The sequence below is a fragment of the Hordeum vulgare genome, chromosome 2H, assembly GCF_904849725.1.
Source record: "Hordeum vulgare subsp. vulgare chromosome 2H, MorexV3_pseudomolecules_assembly, whole genome shotgun sequence".
NCBI classification, from domain to species: domain Eukaryota; kingdom Viridiplantae; phylum Streptophyta; class Magnoliopsida; order Poales; family Poaceae; genus Hordeum; species Hordeum vulgare.
The window spans coordinates 91559112-91578827 of NC_058519.1; the positions used below are offsets into that span (position 1 = coordinate 91559112).

Genomic DNA, 19716 nt, shown 5'->3' on the forward strand with positions numbered 1-19716 from the left:
GGATCCCTCCTCTCCTCCCTCGGCCTAAGCCCTCCTACTTGGAGTAGGAGGCAAGCCCCACCCCTTGGTTCCTCCTATATATACTAGAGGTTTTAGGTTTTTTTGAGACACAACTTTGCCACGTGCAACCCTAAACCTCTACTTCATAGTTCTTCCTCTAGATCAGATTTCTGCGGTGCTTAGGCAGATCCCTGCAGGAATAAGATCATCACCACCACCGGCGCGTCGTCACGCTGCCGGAGAACTCATCTTCTTCCTCGTCTCTCTTGCTGGATCAAGAAGGCGGAGATCGTCATCGAGTTGTACGTGTGATGAACGCGGAGGTGCCGTCCGTTCTATACTAGATCGGGACGGATCGTGGGATGGCAGCGATTTGGACCGCGAAGACGTTCCACTACATCAACCGCATTTCTTAACGCTTCCTGCTTAGCGATCTACAAGGGTATGTAGATCCAATCTCCCTCTCGTAGATGATCATCACCATGAGAGATCTTCGTGTGCGTAGGAAAATTTTTGTTTCCCATGCAACATTCCCCAACATCGTGGAGTTCCTACGAACAATGCAAGCAAAGAAAAGAATAAGATTCGGCCCGGCTAACTCACAGTCGATCCGATTCTCGGGGGCTACACCTAGTGGGTGCGCTAGCGCGCCCCAACTAAAAAAGCAACTACAAGTAGAACACAATGAGATTCGGCCCGGCCAATTCTCGGTCGGCCCGATTCTCGGGGGCTACACCCACTGGGTGCGCTGGCGCGCCCCCACTGGCGCAAGAACAAGGAAGAAAAAACAAATCAAAGCAAATGAAAAGAAAAGGCTTGAGGACTTACGGCTGTTCGGTCCTCGAGGCAATCCAGGTCGCATTTGGCCATCAGGGCCGCATGTGACACCTTCTCGCGGCTCCGAGAGAATTCCGCCACCAGAGTTGGGATGTTGCTGAGTTCGGCGCCTAGGGGCAGAGTTACGCGTTCGGCGTTGGCCACACACCAGGTCTTCATGGGCCGGCTCCTAGCGCGGTCGGGCCGCGATTGGCCACGACAATGGTGCCGTCTGCGGGTGGTGGGCCCGCGGCTGGCTCCCTCGATGTTCCGGACGGCACCGTCTCCGCAACCGGAGGTGGATTTGCCGTCTCCGGCGCCTCCATCGTCGTCTCCGGCGCCTCCATTGTCATCTCGGGTGCGCCTTCTACATCAGCTTCAGGCGCGTCGGGGATCACATCGAGATCCACTGGCGTGGAGGGTGCCGGCTCGGCGAACTTGGCTTTCCCGGCCCCCTTGGTGCGGCTTGGGGCCGGCTCGCTAGCCAAATGAAAATTGAGTTTGATTTGTGTGTATTCATCTAATTCATAGCCAAAGCTTAGAAACTGCAACCAAGATGAAGAGAAAACATAGCCAAACTTTGGATACTACAAATAAGAAAAATGGAAAAGGGTGTAAAAGGTGACCTTTGCTAATTCTGAATTTTAATATCACATATAATGCATAGTTCATGTCGTTATTTGCTCTCAAATTACCGCTCCCATACATGTACAAGTGTAGATCAGGGAAGGAGAAGAAGATGAAGCTTGCTAAAAAGGATCGAAGTTGTCCTATGGTACCATTTGACAGCCTTGCAATGGGCACTAGAAGCAAAAAAGATTAACCCAGCCAGCCCCGCAATGAGACAAGAAGCAAAGAAAAGGCTTAGCTTGTGAACAAAATTTCATTTCTTTCGGTTAAAGTCACTTACGTTGCTGCTCATGTCATGTGTTCATGTCGTTTTGGTCACTTTTGTGTAGTCCATGGTTATGATGACAATCCTTTTGTGTTGCTCATATGATGTGGACTTAGATGTTGAACCCATATATGTGAATCTGGATATGTTGTACGTGATATATGCATATTTGGATGTGAGCCAAGCTAGTGTTAAATATGGAATTCTCTCTTTGATTAAGCCCACACGTTAGGGTGGGAGAAAATACAGAGGAGAAAGGCATATGCATCCCAGGACTCGATGCTGCTCGGCAGAGGAATCATACGCAACGCATCGCGCCGGGCAGGGCAAAATGCTATACTAGTCTCGTGGCATCGGGCAGGCACCAGACACCAGTACGAGCGCCGACATGTTTCAGCTCAGCCTCCCGTGACGCTCCGAAATTTAGCATCCGCTTCACCTTTTTAATCCCTCCCCGCTATAAGAAAAGCAAGCAAAGAATCGCCTTTCATGCTTCTCCGATCCTCGTTTGGGGCGTCCCACCACCACCAAGCAAACCAAAACCCCAAACTTAGCAAAAACCCAAATTTAACCCCGCTCGCTCTCGTCTTCTCGTCCCCCACCGCCGCTCCTCCTCCCCGCCGCGCCAGCCTCTCTCCGCCCGGATCCTCCACCCTTTGTCGGCGATCGCCGGAGACCCCCGCGCCGGTGATCTCCGGCGGTCGCCAGCAATGCCTCCCCCACCGCCGTCCGTCGCCGGCAAGGCCCGGTGCTTCTTCAGCTTCGCGGCGATGCGGGACCGCTGCTTCAGCCGCCGCTTCCTCGCCGCCGGCCTCCGCCCGGTCTCCATCCAGCTCCCCGACTCGGCGGACCCCGTCACCACCGTCCACATGTGGGTCCCCGCCAGGCCGCCACGCAACCCCCTGCTCCTCCTCCACGGCTTCGGCGCGTCCGCCACGTGGCAGTGGTACCCCTACCTCCGCCCCCTCATCGCCGCCGGCTTCGACCCCATCGTCCCCGACCTCGTCTTCTTCGGCAACTCCAGCACCCGCCTCCCCGATCGCTCCGACACGTTCCAGGTCCGTCTCGCCGAGGCCTGGGCCCGATCTGTCAGCCTTCACCCCCTGCATCCTCATCCTTGACACCTCTCTGCTTGTGTCAGGCGTGGTCGATCAAAACGGCGCTGGATGCCATCGGGGTGACCAAGTTTGGGCTGGTTGGGGTCAGCTATGGAGGGTTCGTGGGGTACAGGATGGCGGCGATGTACCCGGACGCCGTGGAGAGGGTGACTATGGTGTGCGCCGGCGTCTGCCTGGAGGAGAAGGACCTCGCTGAGGGTCTGTTCCCTGTGGCCGGGGTCGATGAGGCGGCAGCGCTGCTGGTGCCACGGCGGCCGGAGGAGGTGCGGCGCCTGGTCAGGCTCACATTCGTGAAACCGCCAATCATCATGCCGTCGTGCTTCCTTTGGGACTACATTAAGGTCAATTGCCGCTTCGTTCTGATTTTCGCTATTAAATTTTACTAGTACAACTGGTTTGAAATTCACTATATTTAATTGAACGACGCGACTACAGGATGTCAGATAATAACATTATAAAATCATAGGAGGGACTAGAGAATTATGTTTTCTAAGTCAGCATTGGGCAGCAGCTGTGTCGAGTTTTGTTTCATTTTTCACATACAAGATTTTACTACTTTGCACGCGGTGGTGCAGGCAACCGACTTGCTCATTTAAATATCTGCAACCTGATCGTCTGGCCCAGTTTAATCACTTGAAGCCTCTGTCAAAATGGTCTACACTTGAAATACAGGATCCTGATAGGCACATACTATCCATGTTAGTTTAATTGGCTGATTACTGATTGTACTGCACATCCATCTTCGCTCTCGAGCCAATTTGATTTGCAAATCAAACACTGCCACAAATCTTTACCTAATAATAAAGAGGCTATGGCTTCCGTCGGAAAACCCACTGAGGTGATTTTACAAAAAAGCCCTTACTGTTTATGACATTAAACTCATAGTATATATTAAATATTTTTTTAAATACTCATATCTTTTCAACCGTAACTCCAAATTTAACATATTATACATGGAATTTGATTAGAAAAATATGTAGAATTTAAATATGATATCATTTTATCTGTTAAACGTTTAATAAAAATACTATCTAGGGTGCAATCTTAATAAATAAGTCATTATTCGTCTTTCTTTCATACCGGTACTCATCCGGGTTGGGGATGAACACGTCAACAAAATTAGGATTAGAGATGAAACTGAAGGTCACTTGACTGATTCTCTGTACGTATTAAATCTACATGCAAGCCGTGTTAAAATAAAAGACCTGTGAAATTTTGAACTGCACTTTTGTAGGATAAGACCATCTTTATTTGTATCGTAACTATAAATTCTCAAATTATAGACATTTTTTATAAATTAAAAGCGTGTGTTGTGTGGTATTTCTTTTCCCCGTTGCAACGCATGGGCCCTTTTGCTATTATAACCTAAGTAAAGTGGTAACATCTGTTTGCCTTCCAGTTTTTGCACATAATTTGTCAGATTGCTTCGAGAGAGATGTGTACTGAGGTGGCATATGGAGTGGAGGGGGTATTTATTGCACTATTGTCTGTTTGTTGTGGTTGAAAGCAACTCACTGAATCCATTACGTGGCTGATGTAATGAGCGCCAGAGATTTGCCGGAGCCGGCAAAGCCTCGGAATATTCACACGTGTCAGCAGCTTAGTAGCACATCACTGTTTTTGTTTGTCCTGGTGCATATGCTTTACATATGTGATCTGCTTTTGTTGAGTCAGAGGCATTGGTCACCCGACACTTGCAAGTGGAGGGTCCATAGTAAATTAGTGATAACATACATGATTTAATAGTTCTGTAGGCCCATCATTTCTTTGCTCACTCATGTATACCTTGAGTTCACATTTGTGTATGGTTGGCACAATGAGTTAATTAGCATAGTATGCCCCTTTGGCTGTTTTATTATCTCCTATAAATAAATTGTTTGTTACAGCACATAAAAGCCAAGGATAGTGAATTAACTAACTTGCATGTTGGAGATCGGTTGGAGTTGCAGTTCAGATGCAATCAGTTGTTTCTTAGATAGGGGTGGCATTTCCTTAAAGAAAGTAACATAAAAGGGATGGAATTGGAATTTAAAATGAAATAAAATATTAGGTTGACAAAGATAATATTATACCCTTTTCGTTGTGGTTTTTTTTTTTGACTCGTTTATATTGACAATATCATTTGCTTCTCAAGAATGTTGGCTAGTAAAGTTTGAAAAGAACAAAAATGACGAGTGTCTTCTTAATGGTGGTGTGTGGTAAAGACCAGGTGGACTACATTGTTTGAGATAGCAAAAATCCTACTTAGAAAGAAGTGATTTAACCTTTAGCAGTCACTCATTAAAAGGATGGTCTATGGTACATGCATGTATGCAGTTTGTGAAAGTACTGACCTACTGGATCAAAAGGGAGTGTCCCTAAAAAAAGGCAGTGGAAAGTGAAAGAGAAAAAACGAGCTAAATTATGGAGATGAGCTTTGAGCCTTTTCCAACAATGCTCCCACTTACTGTAAAACACTACAGCTGTTGAAATTGGCATTATTTTGGAATACATTAGTATCTAAGATTCAGATCAGAACTGAAAAGCAGGTTTTGGTTTTGGTCCTGGAATATTAGCAACCCAACTGTAAAAAATGTAAACTTGGTTTGTGATAATACTCTGATATACTTCAATGAGCTTTTAAATAAAAAAAGGTTGGTGCTCACAGAGCTTTAAACTTCATGGAGATTGGATATGACATGAGTGATGTGACAGTGGTGCGTTGCTCCAGTCCTTGTTCAATTTTAGTGATGAAATGATCTGTGCTTTCAGTGCTCTCTTCCTCTTACATTAGGTCACCAAATAAAGTGTTAAATAATGTTCCAAGATTATCTAGAAAAGGGTGTTTGCTTCCTCAGAGTATTTACCCTAACAAAGAAGAATTTGAATTTTCCCATCTAAATTGTGGACCCTTTCCTTTGTCTACTACATCAGGTGATGGGCTCAGATCATATCGAGGAGAAGACTGAGCTACTACACGCTTTGATTAGTGGGAGGCAACTTTCTACTCTTCCAAAACTACGTCAGGTAGTTTCTTGCAAAATTCTGCTCTCATAGTTGAAGCCTGAAAGGCCTACTAATGCATGCTTGTGATGGTCATGAGTTGATATATAGGAGTACAGTCCTATGACACTTGTTTCTGCGGTCTGTTTAACATTGTACTGTTTTGGCTCTCTGACATAATGCAGAAGACGCTGATAATTTGGGGGGAGCAAGATAAGGTGTTCCCGATGGAATTGGCTCACAGATTGAAGAGGTTCGAAGATGTTAACCTTTCAATGAACATTTCGACCGCACGAGTTTGCGGCGCCTGCATCCCTTGAAACTTGAAACTAACCACCGTGCCGACATGTGAACAAATTGGCAGGCATCTGGATGGGAACTCTCGGTTGGCAGTTATACACAACGCTGGGCACGCAGTCAATCTTGAGAAGCCTACAGAGGTGTGCAAGAGCATCATCGAGTTCTTCCAAGAGCCGGTCCCCGAAGCTTCAAACGACGAAAGGGTAGGCTTCACATCTTCAAGGGCATCCTTTAGCCATGTCCATGTGAACAATCTCCTGAGACGTCGTAGCATTCTCGATGCCCCTCGTCCCGTCTCATCTCATCCTCCTTTGCTTCTTCTCACAGGTGTAGTAGGTGTGACTCTCATCGAAGATCGAAGCTGCGGATGGTGTCTTCTTCGCTGGGCATCGGCATTGTGGTCAAAACTGACACTGGAAGAGGAGAGGGAGAGGGGGGTCATCGTAGCGTTCTCGCCGTTCTTCGCGGCAAAAATACCTGATGTGATATTTCCTCGAGCAGTGTAATCATCGGTTATGTGAACTGGCATGCCAGCGAGATAATCATTGGTTGTGCTATCGTTGAGGTGAAATGTCGCATTGTTCCATATGCCTTCCGTTACCTCCAGTGCCATTTTACTTTTGGGTGATAATTCCAGTGTCAGTTTGTTTGCGATCCGACGTTGCGAGCCAACCGAGTAAAAGAGCAAGAAAAACACACCTATTTCTGCCCTGCTGTTTCTTACAAAAAGGCATTTCTGCCCTGCTGAAAAAAAGACGAAACGCAAAAATAGTTGGGGTGAGAGAACTATTTCTGCCCCGCTGAAAAAGGACAAAACACAAAAAAAAGATGGGGTGAAAGAGGGAATACTATATTTGCCACACCTTCCATCAAACTGCCGCACAAACGAGCGGCGCAACGGGCAGGCCCATATAACTGTTCCAGCCAGGTTTTGGGAGGTTTCAGCTGGTTTTCTTCGGTTCTGCGAAACTTCTAGAATGTTCCCTGAACCAGTTTTTCTCGTTTTCCTTTTTCTTTTTTGTTACTGTTTCAAAAAATGTTCTAGATTTTAAAAAAATGTTGGGATTTTTCAAAAATAATCTGCAAATTCGAAAAAAAATCTTTTTAGAAAAAAATGTTCTAGATTTTCAAAAAATGTTCTGGATGTTCACAAAATGTTTTGGAATTCTAAAAAATATTCTGAGATTTAAAAAAAATGTTCTGTATATTGAAAATTGTTTTGGATTTTAAAAAAAATCTTCAAATCGAAAAAAAGTGTTCGTTTTTCTAAAAACAAACCTAAATTTTGAATAGTTGTCGTTTTTCAAAAGCAATCATCACTTCAAAAGGTGTTCGTGTTTTAAAGAAAATGTTTGCTATTTTAAGAAAATATTCGGTATTTTCCAAAAATGCTTGGTATTTTCTCAAAAAATGTTCACACTTTTCAAGAAATGATCGTTTATTAAATTTTGTTCGGTACATTTTTCGTTAAAATGTTCACAAATTAAAAAAAAGAATTTCAAAGAATGTTCATGCTTTCAAAAATAGTTGACAATTTATAAAACAACGTTCATGTCTCCATTTTTGCAGAAGTTTCAAATATTGTTTGAAAAATAGAAAATAAATACATGTTTTCAATTTTTATTGTGTTTTTCAAAATTGTTTTTAAGGTTATTTACAAATTATTTGGAACTTCCTAAATGTTCCTGGTCTCAATTGTTTTTTACAACTTTTCAAAAATGTTCATGTTTCGATTTTTTAGGAGATTCAAAAAATGTTCACAAATTTCGAAAAACTCCGGGTTTTAATTTTTCTTCCAAATTTTAATTTATTTTTCCAACTTTGTTTTGGAACTAGAAAATATGTTCACGATTTTCAGAAAATATTTGGAGTATTTAATGATTTGTGCTTCCTTAGAAAAAACGATTTCTGAATTTTTTAAAATCTAAGCTGGTTTCGGTTCTTAGGAGTTTGTCTTCGTCAACGCACTGGTATGAAGGATCATTTCTGCATCTCATCGCTCCCCTTCCATCTCATCAGCCGTGCATGTTCTTCCATTGTCGCCTCGTTCCGGCCGTCCTCGCCGCTGGTCGTCGTCCTAGTCGTCGGTCGTCCTCGCCGGCGGCTTTCATCCATGCAACAGATGCATATTGCAGGTCCGTGTGTAGCTCCGGTGTGCGACAGCTGCAGCTCACCGGCATGCTCGCCGCCGCTCATGCTTGATGCCCCGACGTAGCTCGCCATCCCCTGTCGCCCATCGTAGCAAAAAAGTGGTCACTAGTTAGTAGCTTTTGCGGTTGCCGGTTGAAGCAAAAAAGCAACGTGGTTGTAGCACCGGGTGGACACCAGTGATGCTTGAAGCTAAATGAGGCGTCGTTGTCGTCCCGGCCAATTCGTCGCAAAAAATCTGTCTTGAATAGATGTAGCAAAAACTCTCGCCGGTGGTAGCAAAAATTGACAACGGTGACAGCAAAAAATGTCATCTCCGTTGTTATAGATCGTAGCTTTCTCTCGTGCTAGTTGAAGCTTTTTTCATCTACGATTGAAGCTTTTCTCATAACGGTTGCAACTTTTCTTATCGAACAAATACGCGGTTGAAATTTGTTTATCTCCGGTTGAAGCTTTTTTTATCTAAGGTTAAAGCTTTTCTCATATCGGTTGCAGCTTTTTTTCAATTTGACATTTGCCAGTTGAAGCTTTTTCTATCACGTTTCTCATAACGGTTGCAGCTTTTTTCAATTTGACATTTGCCAGTTGAAGCTTTTTCCCTGTTGACTGTTGAAGCTTTTTTTATCTAGGCTTATCGCTTTTTCTTCAATGGTTGCAATCCTTCTATGCGACGGTTCTAATATCGCCTCGTCGGTCGCGTGCTAACGCTCGCCGGTTGTTTCTTCACAAGGAAGCATGTATCCCAGCACGTCGCTCGTCCATTTCCAGCATGCGAGCATGTATCTTGTTGCTACAGTCGAAACAGAACGGCCGAGCCGAGTAAAAGAGCAAGAAAAAACATGCAAGCTCCGTCAAATGGGCCGTGGTAGGCGTACGGCTCGGTATCGTGGAATGGATAGCGATTGGGCCACACCTTATTTTGCACGGCTATTTCTGCCCTGTTGTTTTAAAAAAAAGGCATTTTCTGCCCTGTTGTTTCTAAAAAAGGCATTTCTGCCCTGCTGAAAAAATACGAAACGCAAAAAAAAGATGGGGTGGGAGAAATATTTCTGCCCTGCTGAAAAAATACGAAACGCAAAAAAAAGATGGGGTGGGAGAAATATTTCTGCCCTGCTGAAAAAATACGAAACGCAAAAAAAAGATGGGGTGGGAGAAATATTTCTGCCCTGCTGAAAAAATACGAAACGCAAAAAAAAGATGGGGTGGGAGAAATATTTCTGCCCTGCTGAAAAAATACGAAACGCAAAAAAAAGATGGGGTGGGAGAAATATTTCTGCCCTGCTGAAAAAATACGAAACGCAAAAAAAGATGGGGTGAGAGAGGCTCGAACTCTCGACCTCAGGATCACTCACGGTTAGCTATGAGACCTACGCGCTAGCCAACTGCGCCACCACCCCTTGGTGGTTACGGTAAGGCATAAGTTACTTATATTTAAAGTTCTGCAGTTTTGGAATAGAGCCATGCTTAGCCAAATATTTCCGTCTTTGTGAGTTGGTGACGGAACAAACCCAAAGATTCCAGTGTGAATCTGCGATTTTATAACTGGTCGTAGAACTGGGAAAACTAATTTTCCTGGTATGCGACAGGGAAAACCTTCCAATGTGAATCTTGCTTAATTTTCTGCTATAATCTAGACGCTTCTATTTTTTCATAAAAAAACTATTGAGCTTCACGAATCTTATCAACTATCATAGGGTGTAGTGTGCTTGTCTTGTCAGGAAGTTTGTTGTTCCTTCACTAGTTTTCCTTCTTCCGAAATGTATTCCTTCACTTCCTGCTCCTAGAGCAAAGGGCAATGCCAAGACCAAATTCTCATATGAGGGGCACAAAAAATTTATAACTGGAAAGAACAAATACCACGCAACTGTAATCTACAGAAACTGGAATAAAAATATGGATACACCTAAGGGCCAACCAAAGAACACTGGCGGCTAGGGTTTACCCTTTAGGCCCCTACAAAGCAGAATGCCCTCGAGGGCTCTCGAATACTGACTTTATAGGCTTACAAACGAGGAGAAAACGAAAGAAAAGCAAAGTTGGTCACTGTAGACCTTGCCAGAAAGTAAACAGCTGCACACAGGTGCTCCTCAGCCGTCCGAAGAAGGATCGACACCGTATCGCTGTTCTTCTCCTGCGAAGCGGTATGCAGAGCAAAGGGTGTTGGATAATAGATGGACGGCCCGTGGTGCTTCCAGACTGGTATCGATGCAAACTGATTAAAGGTGTCAGTTTCTTCAGAGATAAACAGCTCGGGTCCTGACATGTATGCATGCATTCCTATGAATCCATTCCATTCTGTGGTTTTGAAGGATAATTACGGCTCTGAACTGACTACAAATTGATGATCCGAAAAGGCGCTTCATTATCAGAACCAAAGAATAACACAATGAAATCATGGTTCAAAAGCACCCCATAACAGCATTGGCCATCGTCTATAACATTCTCTTTAATCATAAAAATATGCCAGTAAAACAACATCGCTGCCCAAAACCTGTAGAAAGCACACAATAATTTGCACTTAGTATAAACAGGTATCAAAGAAATGTAGATATGCACCAACATTGACCACTCATTTCATGAACTCAGTCGCTTGTCCTGTTATCCATCCTTCAACAGTACATCTGGTAAGACTCACTTTCACTTGATAAATTGCACATCCTTTGTCTAGAATAAAGTGAAGCCCCCGATACAAGTAATTCACTCAAGTGAAGGATTGATTACAAAATTGACATCACATCATCTACAGATGTTAAAAACATAAGAAACGGTCAGCATATCCACGTTGTATAGTGCTCAAGCCAAACAGTCTTAGAGTTTATGAAAGGATAAACAATGAGAGATCAGACAGATTTTTAAACATCTACTCCCTCCGTTCCATATTAGTTGTCGGTGATTTAGTACAAAGTTGTACTAAATCAGCGATAACTAATATGGAACAGAGGGAGTATCATTTAATTTTTGAAGCACAAAAAAACTGGACACCATTTTACTGTACTGAACTACAACTAAATGCAAAACATTTCACTGCACCATGGGAAAAGATGGGACATGCACGGCATCACCCACCACTTACATGTAGCCAGCAAGACCCTTTTTTTTACTTTCTTTTGACCTTCACTTCTACTTGGTATATGTGTGTGTGATCTGTCCAGCCTAACCACTTGCAAAGACCATAAATCAAAGTCTAATCACACGTAATTAAATGTTTCGTAAAGCAGTATACCACAAAGAGAAGGGATGATATAAGGTATTTAAGAATATCATGAGATCAACAGAATAAACATTTTACTTAACGTCTTTGCATTCTTGTATTTAAGAAAACGGGAAGATTTGTATCAGATTATGCTTGTTATTAGATGTATAGGCATATCTGATGCATCTAATATCTGTAGCCCCAGGGACATAGAGTGTAGCTGATTCAATATTTATTGACCCAGAGTGTGCTTGACTGAAAATAGTACAATGTATGTTAATCAACTAAATGGCAACAATAGAAAGGGAAATGTGGCTAAGATGCAACCTTGATGCCTGCCATCAGTTCATTAGTACCATCCTAATCACGAAGAGCAAGCCGTCTAGAAAAAATCCAATTTCCCTTGCAAAAATCCGAGTTCACCTTCCATCTTATGCATAAATAGCCAATGGTTCCAACAACAATAGCAGTTAAACAGTAGGCTACAGAGTCTGCAAGAGAATAATTTTGCTTCAGTCGTTATGTAAGAAAACAAACTAGTGTTTGCTGAACTTAGCTAGATGAAATACAAAATATAGATTACAGGCAAACCTGCACACATCTGCTAAGCTACAGGGCCTGCAAGAGAATGATTTTGCTTCAGCGCGCCTTTGTGCGCCTCTTGGGTTGTCAGGTGTGCCCTTTTGCATGAAAAGCGGACCTATGTCCTGCAACGCATGTATACAAAAACAAGCTATTCACACAAACAATGGGGGTAAGTAGCACACAATCCTAGACGGCGCACATAGTAACTGCAAATAATATATTACATGGTACTACCTCCGATCCAAAATAAGTGTCGCAGTTTTTAACTGGGGTCGGTTCAAAACTGCGACACTTATTTTGGATCGGAGGGAGTAGCATACTTTCCTAGCAAATCTAACAAGGGAGTTTCTGCCATTCTCGATACGGCATAAAGGTTGATGCTTAGGAGGTGTTTGGTTTGTTAGAGTTAACGTAAATGTAAACGTAATGAAATGACGCTGTTACTGTTAACGTAATCGAAGAAAACACAAACTTGTTTGGTTGCAGCCTGTAACGTCAATCGATTCCTTCCTAGAAAATGTATCTCCTTGGCCGAGACGGGATGCACCTATGACACGGGCACCAGAAGTGATCTCCCAGCCGTACTACGCCACGCCGGCGGACATTGCTGACGCCGTAGAAATTCTGATGGCCGAGCGTGAAGCCTCCGGACTCGAGTCGCGTCAGCTATTCATGCACGAGGGGCGCGTCGATGATGGCGGGTAGCAGCACGCCCGACGGCGAGGCCTTGTAGATGTGGTCGTCGTACATGAGCAAGAAACACCTCCCATCGTCAAGTTTGTCGATGGCGATGCCGCTCAGCTTCCACGAACGACATGCCCTGTCCGGCACAGTCCACCACCAGCTTCCAGCCGGCCTTCTCACACTGCCAGCCGTCGGCGCTGGCGCCGTCGCCGTTGACGGCGACTTGATCTGTCCAGGCTGATAAGCTTGTGGCGGCGGAAGGGGATGCGAGGAGGCGGAGACAGAGGGGATCAGGGACTAGGAACAAAGTGCTCAGGGGGCAAAGGGTAAAGTAACGCGTTTACGCTGGGGGGTGGGCGGAATCGACCTTAGACAGCGACGGGATCTGTTTACACGGGATTTGATTACGTGCTGTCCTTTCCAAACACAGTTAACGTTATCAGATACCAGTGTAATTAGATCACGGGCAAGAAACGTTGAACCAAACACCTCCTTAGAGGCATGTATTACATGGCATCAGATAGTGCCTGATCCAGCCACAACGGAAAGACAGTATAAAGTAGCAAATAATCTTAGGAAACGTAACACAGGAAGTTTCAGATTCTCTAGAAACATCAAAGGGGTTGGTGTCCTTGGGCATATATTACGACAGGAAGGATCTTACTTCCGATCCATGGAGCAGAAGGCCCGATGCATGGATGCAGGGTAGGTCTCATCATGACATCATCCTAATAGTTAACTGGTCATTCCAAAATAAGAGATCGGGTGCAAAGCAAAGCAAAGCTGCATTCAGAACACCATAAAAAACAAGAAGCAACACACTGCAAAGAGGGAACCACATGACAAATTGCTAGATCATACCTGTGGCACAGTCCACTTCCCTTTCCTGGCAGTCAGTGATTTCTTAGTACAGAAAGCTGGAACAATCACAGCATGAGCTGGACGGCTCCTCCATCAGTGTCTTGCTGTTTATGACCAGAGGCAATTCGATACAATCATACAATTCAAAAGGAGGAAGGATGCTCACCGGCGTCCACGATAATGCTCTCTCTTGGGCTGCGGGAAAGAAACATTTTTCTGAAAATGATGTGGGGTAAATATACAGATATGGCATATTATTTCAAATCAGACACAAGACAATTAGAAGCATTACTTGGACAAGGAATGAAACAACATTAAAGAAAATCAGAGAGGGTCATGACGCAGATAAGCTGTAATGTTCATTCCTTGCTGCAGTTTAAATTAAACCAAGACTAATTTTTCATAGTTCATCCGTTCACTATTATAAGATGTTTTGGGCATTTCAATATGGACTACTTACGGACTGAAATGAGTGAACAGACACACTAAGATGCGTATATATACATCCGATTCAGATTAAAGTTAGAACATCTTATAATAGTGGATGGAGGGAGTAGCATTTAGCCTTACCCAAAACTGCATGTTTCATTATTACTCCCTCCGTTCCTAAATGTAAGTCTTTTAAGAGATTCCACTAGAGAACTACATACGGATGTATATAGACATACTTTAGAGTGTAGATTCAATCGGTTTGCTTCGTATGTAGTCTCTTAGTAAAATTTCTAAAAAGACTTATATTTTGGAACGGAGGGAGTACATATTTCCTACGATCTAGATGGCATGAAAACAACTATTTAGTATAGAAACATGTATTAAGTCGCAGTGGAGTGTGTTGAGCTACCAAGATCAATATGATGTGGTTAACAAATAGCACACATATCCTCGTTAAGATTAACAGTTTCGTGCACGAAAATCTGTGGTTCACACATCAACCATTCTAAAAACCATAAGATCAGAGTTCCTCAGTTGCTTTGCTCCCCTGAACTCAACAGAGCCACCATGTCACCGACTCACCGTCTTCGTGTCTTCCTGCTTGCAAGGAGGCCATTCACTATGATCAATGATGAAAATTAAGCAAGCCATCCAGAAATTTTTGGAAACTCGGTTAATGGACCTACACCAGCAGCACATTATCAATTCAGGTGAGAACATGATTCTTTTATAAGACAAGACAGATTTACGATCCCCTCTTCCATTTGCAAAAATATTCACGAGCATAAGAACAAATTCACAACTAACATCTCAAATCGAGATAATCCATCAAACAGTCCAAAATATATATAAATAGTGGAGTTGCTAATTGCCTACCTGGGTGTTGTGCACGAGAAGAAGACGACAAGCAAGGTCGCACGGGAGCTTGCAGCTTCTAGCGAGCAGCACGAGACACGGTGGTGGTCCTCACCGCGCCGTTCCCCTTCTCCCGCAACTTATGCATCCTCACCGCGCCGGCCAGCCTCCCTTCACGCACTACCACACATCCGCCCCGTGACACCACGTATCGCGGACGCCGTAGCCGAGCAGGGCGTGGACGGATGGGGAAATGGAGGCGGTGACGACGAGATGAGGACCTTGGGAGGCGGTGGATCTCATCGAAAGGGGCGACAGCCGCCGACAGGATCTCGTGCGACGATGATGACCTCAGGAAGCGTCAGAGGAGCTCGGAGCGTAGCAGAGGCAGAGACGAGGGACGGAGGAGTTGGAGCGGAGGCTCACGAGGGTGAATGACTTGGGGTGGAGGAGAGAGGAGTGTGGTGGCTGTGGATTGGGGGCTAGGGTTCGTGCGGTTGTGCTCAATGGGCTTTCCAGGAGGAATAACCAATCAGACCCTCAGATCGCAGCACCCACCCATCTTCACATGACCCCACCTAGGAAGAGGCCCACCAGTCATACTCACGTCAAAAGAAAGAACAAGTGAATACAATCGTCAAAATCGGACGGCCAAGAGAGGCCAAGGTGGGAAATCTACTCGGATCCAACGGCCAGGAATCGGCCAATCTGGGGGAGCGCCATGGAGGCGGGTTGGCTGGCAGCCTTTAAGGTTAAAATTTAGATAGATCGGATCCGTTCCTTTATAGCATAAGCAAACTTGAATTATTTTGCCATTTATGAGTATGCATAATGTACTTTAATTTCCTGAGATCCCAAATGAGGTTGCAGGAATCAGATGGAACACTGATGTGGCTGACATAGCTTTTATATTTTATTTTCAGATGAAACTTCTATATTTACTTATCCCAAGATATAGTTGAACTCATTTTTTTCTGTTGAGACAATGCACGTGCAAATTTACTAGGAGCAAGCAAGTCGTTGATTTTAAATCAGTAGTGCATGATTTCAATTAGTTTCCAATGTAGCATGTCTCTCTGGTTATTTTGCTTTTGGTTTTATGCACTCATGGAACGAGAAAGAATTGAACCAGCCAATTTGCAAGGTGAGAATATTTAATACCTCATGAAAACTCTCAAGATAACGACCTATAGTTCTCAAAGAGGATAGTTGTGAGGCAAGAAAAAGATTTTTGGTGCATCTACTCAACTACATTGTCAATGAAGCGGCAGACAACATCATCCTTGATGTTGAACTGATTAGTGTATTAAGACATACTGAGATAATTAGGTGTCTTCACTGTATGCATATGATGCTAAATTATACCGTTGCTTGAAAATCATTTAAATTATAGGTTGATTTGTAATATGTTTTAGTGCTATCAGAGTATCTTTTATATCCATCTGAACTTGAAATCTGGTTATAACATTAGTCGAGACATGCATTGCATGTGCACGCTTACTATATTCTTTGTGTATGAAGCTGCAACTGAAATATATTTGCTATAGCATGTATTTGAGCTAACATTATTTGTTTTCTAATTGCTGCTTTTGATCCGCCTGGAATGAGGAACGGTAGTCTATGAGATAAACAATGCGGAAGAAGCGGATTAGGCCGGCAGATCGGTGTCAAGGAGAACACTGAGCCATGGAGGTGGTGTTTCGGGCAACACTGGCGACAGTCTCAACAGTTAAATGATGGTGAACCGTACATGTCGTAATACTGTGAGAGATATATTATGATTTATTCTGCCTTAACTATACATCTTTTGTTCATTGTGATGATCTGATATGCCCCATAGAGGCGTCTGGATTGGAATAGGTATTTTATTGGCTCTACAAGGGAGAAATGTTGCGGGTGTTCATTAAGATTCTTGATTTGTGAATGCTAGTGGCGAATAATCTCATTATGCTTTAGGCAAGTCTATTAAGTACTATATCCCATCAAGATTTAAATTCGCAGTGTACGTGCAATGTACAGTAAATCACTGCGCACGTAAGATTACGTATCGCTATATGTATATTGAAAATGTAAGCTTCATATATTCAAATATTGATTTCTAGCGAATTTCTAACGAGACGTGCATTGCACATGCACGCTTCCTAGTGGTAAAACAAAATAATCAAATGATGTTAAAGACCAATGGATACAAGGTACAAACTTCTAATTATAACAGGAAACATACATACCAGGTATGGTGAACATTATGATGGACACCATGAGCTGCCCATTTTGATTTTTACAACATCTGTAGTTGCGGCAACTCCAAAAGCCATGACAACCAACATACGGTACACAGCAAAAAGAAATTAATGCCCTTCAACCTCGTCGGATAAAAAATTGAGTGGCTTTCTGACAAAATTTTGCACCATAATTCCCCAAGTGCGCTCATTAGGTGTTATCCCAACAGTCGCTGCTCTGTTTAGAAGCATATGAGCGTCATCAAGCAATCTCGCTTTGCAGTGCCAACTAATGAGGATATTGTATGTAATAATATCTGCATGCACATTTTCAGAATGTAACTTCTCTAGGAGATTCAGCGCAGCATGCATCCACCCCATTTTGCACAATCCATTTATGAGTGTGTTGTATGTGACAATGTCAGGAGTAAGCCCTTGGTTTAACATCTCCTTCGAGAGCTCTAGTGCATCACGCACCCTTCTTGTCTTGCAGAGCTCACTAATCAAGAGGTTGTATGAAATGTTATTTGGCTTAATTCCCTTTTCTATCATTTCCGCGAGCAACGCCATGCTCCGATCAACATTCCCATCTCTGCACAGGGCTTTAATCAGACCATTGTAGCTAATAACATCAAGTGAACAACCATGAAGTACCATTTCATTTGCAAGGCGTATGGCATCCTGCAAACTTCCTTTGCACAACAGTGCATGAATGAGTGTATTATAAGTTATTCTATTCGCAACAACACCCTCGTCAACCAAATTTTCAAATAGGTACACAGCCTCCTCGATCTGGCCATTGTTGCAGAGATGATAAATTATTGTATTATATGTGCAGATATCAGGCTTGCAACCTTGGCTCTTCATCTCTTGCATGAGTGTCATCGCCTCATCCATCCTTCCTTCCTTACATACAGCATAAATCATTCCATTGTATCCTTGCGAATTCATATTCAAGCCATTTGCCAGCATTACCTTCAGCGTTGCTCTCATGTCATCCCACATGCCATTCCTGCAAAAAGCATGCAGCAAGATCGTGTAGGTCACTACGTTTGGAACACAACCCTTATCCTCCATCTCTCTAAGCAACTGCATGGCCGAACCAAGCCTCCCAAGCTTGCAAAGCCCATGTATCAATATACTGTAAGTGTGTGCGTCTGGTGGGCAGCCTTTTGATCCCATTATCTCATACAGCTCCGTCGCCTCTGTTAGCTTCCCATCCAAAAGACACCCGCCAATCACTGTGTTAAATAGCACGACATTCAACTCCGGCACTCTCCCGAGCATTGTGCGTGCCTCATCCACCTGCCTTGCTCGGCACAGGCCCTGGATAAGGAACCCGTATGTCATGGTGTTTGGCAGGCAGCCCCTTATCATCATCCTGTCCACAAGCCTCGCAGCCTCACGGAGACGCCCAAGCATGCATAGCCCGTGTACAATGTCATTGAACGTGTTGACATCAGCAGAGCACCCCATGAGGAACATCTCGTCGAGGAGCGTGGTAGCCTCGGCGACCTCACCCTGCTCACACAGGGCGTGGATGACCGTCTGATAGAGCACCACGTCAGGCACACACCCATGCCGCGCCATGCTGCGGAGCATCGCGAGCGCCTCATCAGCGCGTCCAAGGCGGCAGAGTGCGCGCGCAACGACACCGAAGGTAAAGGTGGTGGGTGGGATGCGGTCCCTGTGGACCATACGGCGGTAGAGCGTGAGCACATCGGCATGGCAGTTCGCCCTGGCCAATGCCGCGAGGACGGTGTTGTACGAGCGGAAGGACGGCGAGACGGCGAAGCGGCTGGGCAACTGGTCGAGCAGGTGGAGGGCGCGGCCAGGGGGCAGGGAGCGCAGCAGCGGTATGAGGTGGGTCTCCCGGAGAGGGGGGCAGCGGGAGGAGGGGATGGATTCAAGGAGGGAGAGCGCGCGCTCTGGGTCTGCGTCGGCGGTGGCGAGCAAGGGGCGGAGGGGGAGCGACGAGAGGACGGGGTGGGAGGCGGCGTACCACTGGAGGAGGAGGAGGGAGGTGGCCGGGGACAGAGGTAGCGCGAGGAGGCGCCCGAGACGTTGCGGGGTGAGCGGGCGGGAGGAGAGCGTGCATCGGAGGCGAGAGAGGTCGAACGGCGCGAGCAGCTCCGGCCACGACGTCGCGGCGGCTGCCCGGAGCTTGGGCGGGGATTCCCACATACCCGGTTGCGTTGAAACCCACCCATCACTGTTTTTCAGTTACTAGGCCCAGCCGTGGACACGCCCCACCGCGTTTACGCTTTCGGCGTGCCCAGATTTGGGCCAGCCTATGTCAAATTTAAAATTTGGAAATTTTAAATAAAGAAATAGGTGATATTGTTTGAGTTGCTTTGACTTTTATAAGAAATAGAAACTTTTCAAGTCTTGGTTAAAACTTTTCCAGACCATGTCATGCAAATTGGATTAGTGTAACTGTACAACACAATTAATTATTGGCTTGGAAAATTATTTTTAAGCTCAAAAGGATTTAATATCCTTCATTTGAATAGTTTTCATATAAAATTTAAATGAGTGAGAATAATATGACATTCTCAAATATGGTATTTGGATTTTAACTTGGATATGGCTCCTATTCAAATTACAGAAAAGAGATAAAATAACATC

The 19716-nt window shown here is 44.5% G+C and overlaps 2 protein-coding genes and 1 non-coding gene across 5 annotated transcripts; 1 reads left to right on the forward strand and 2 right to left on the reverse strand.

The window, feature by feature from the left end:
* Nucleotides 1-2188: 2188 nt before the first annotated feature.
* Nucleotides 2189-6711, forward strand: LOC123425249 (2-hydroxy-6-oxo-6-phenylhexa-2,4-dienoate hydrolase-like). The gene is made up of 6 exons (XM_045108925.1): nucleotides 2189-2769; nucleotides 2853-3170; nucleotides 5743-5835; nucleotides 5997-6064; nucleotides 6176-6314; nucleotides 6439-6711. The coding sequence occupies exons 1-6, from the start codon at nucleotides 2422-2424 to the stop codon at nucleotides 6442-6444; spliced, it is 972 nt and encodes a 323-aa protein (XP_044964860.1). The 5' UTR covers nucleotides 2189-2421; the 3' UTR covers nucleotides 6445-6711.
* A 2857-nt stretch (nucleotides 6712-9568) lies between these two features.
* TRNAM-CAU lies at nucleotides 9569-9656 on the reverse strand. The gene is given in 2 exon segments: nucleotides 9569-9604; nucleotides 9619-9656. It is a non-coding gene; the product is annotated as a tRNA-Met (tRNA).
* Nucleotides 9657-10076: 420 nt separating this feature from the next.
* On the reverse strand, nucleotides 10077-19268 carry LOC123425250 (pentatricopeptide repeat-containing protein At5g64320, mitochondrial). Of its 3 annotated transcripts, none has more exons than XM_045108926.1 (7): nucleotides 17098-19216; nucleotides 14597-14696; nucleotides 13749-13777; nucleotides 13583-13659; nucleotides 12044-12159; nucleotides 11780-11943; nucleotides 10077-10999 (listed from the first exon to the last, which is right to left on the reverse strand). In XM_045108926.1, the coding sequence occupies exon 1, from the start codon at nucleotides 18784-18786 to the stop codon at nucleotides 17218-17220; it is 1569 nt and encodes a 522-aa protein (XP_044964861.1). In that variant the 5' UTR covers nucleotides 18787-19216; the 3' UTR covers nucleotides 10077-10999; nucleotides 11780-11943; nucleotides 12044-12159; nucleotides 13583-13659; nucleotides 13749-13777; nucleotides 14597-14696; nucleotides 17098-17217. The 3 variants fall into 3 exon arrangements, with proteins under 3 accessions (XP_044964861.1, XP_044964862.1, XP_044964863.1); XM_045108927.1 differs by adding an exon at nucleotides 11333-11412 and having other exon boundaries at nucleotides 13583-13777; XM_045108928.1 differs by having other exon boundaries at nucleotides 13583-13777; nucleotides 17098-19268.
* Nucleotides 19269-19716: the final 448 nt, after the last annotated feature.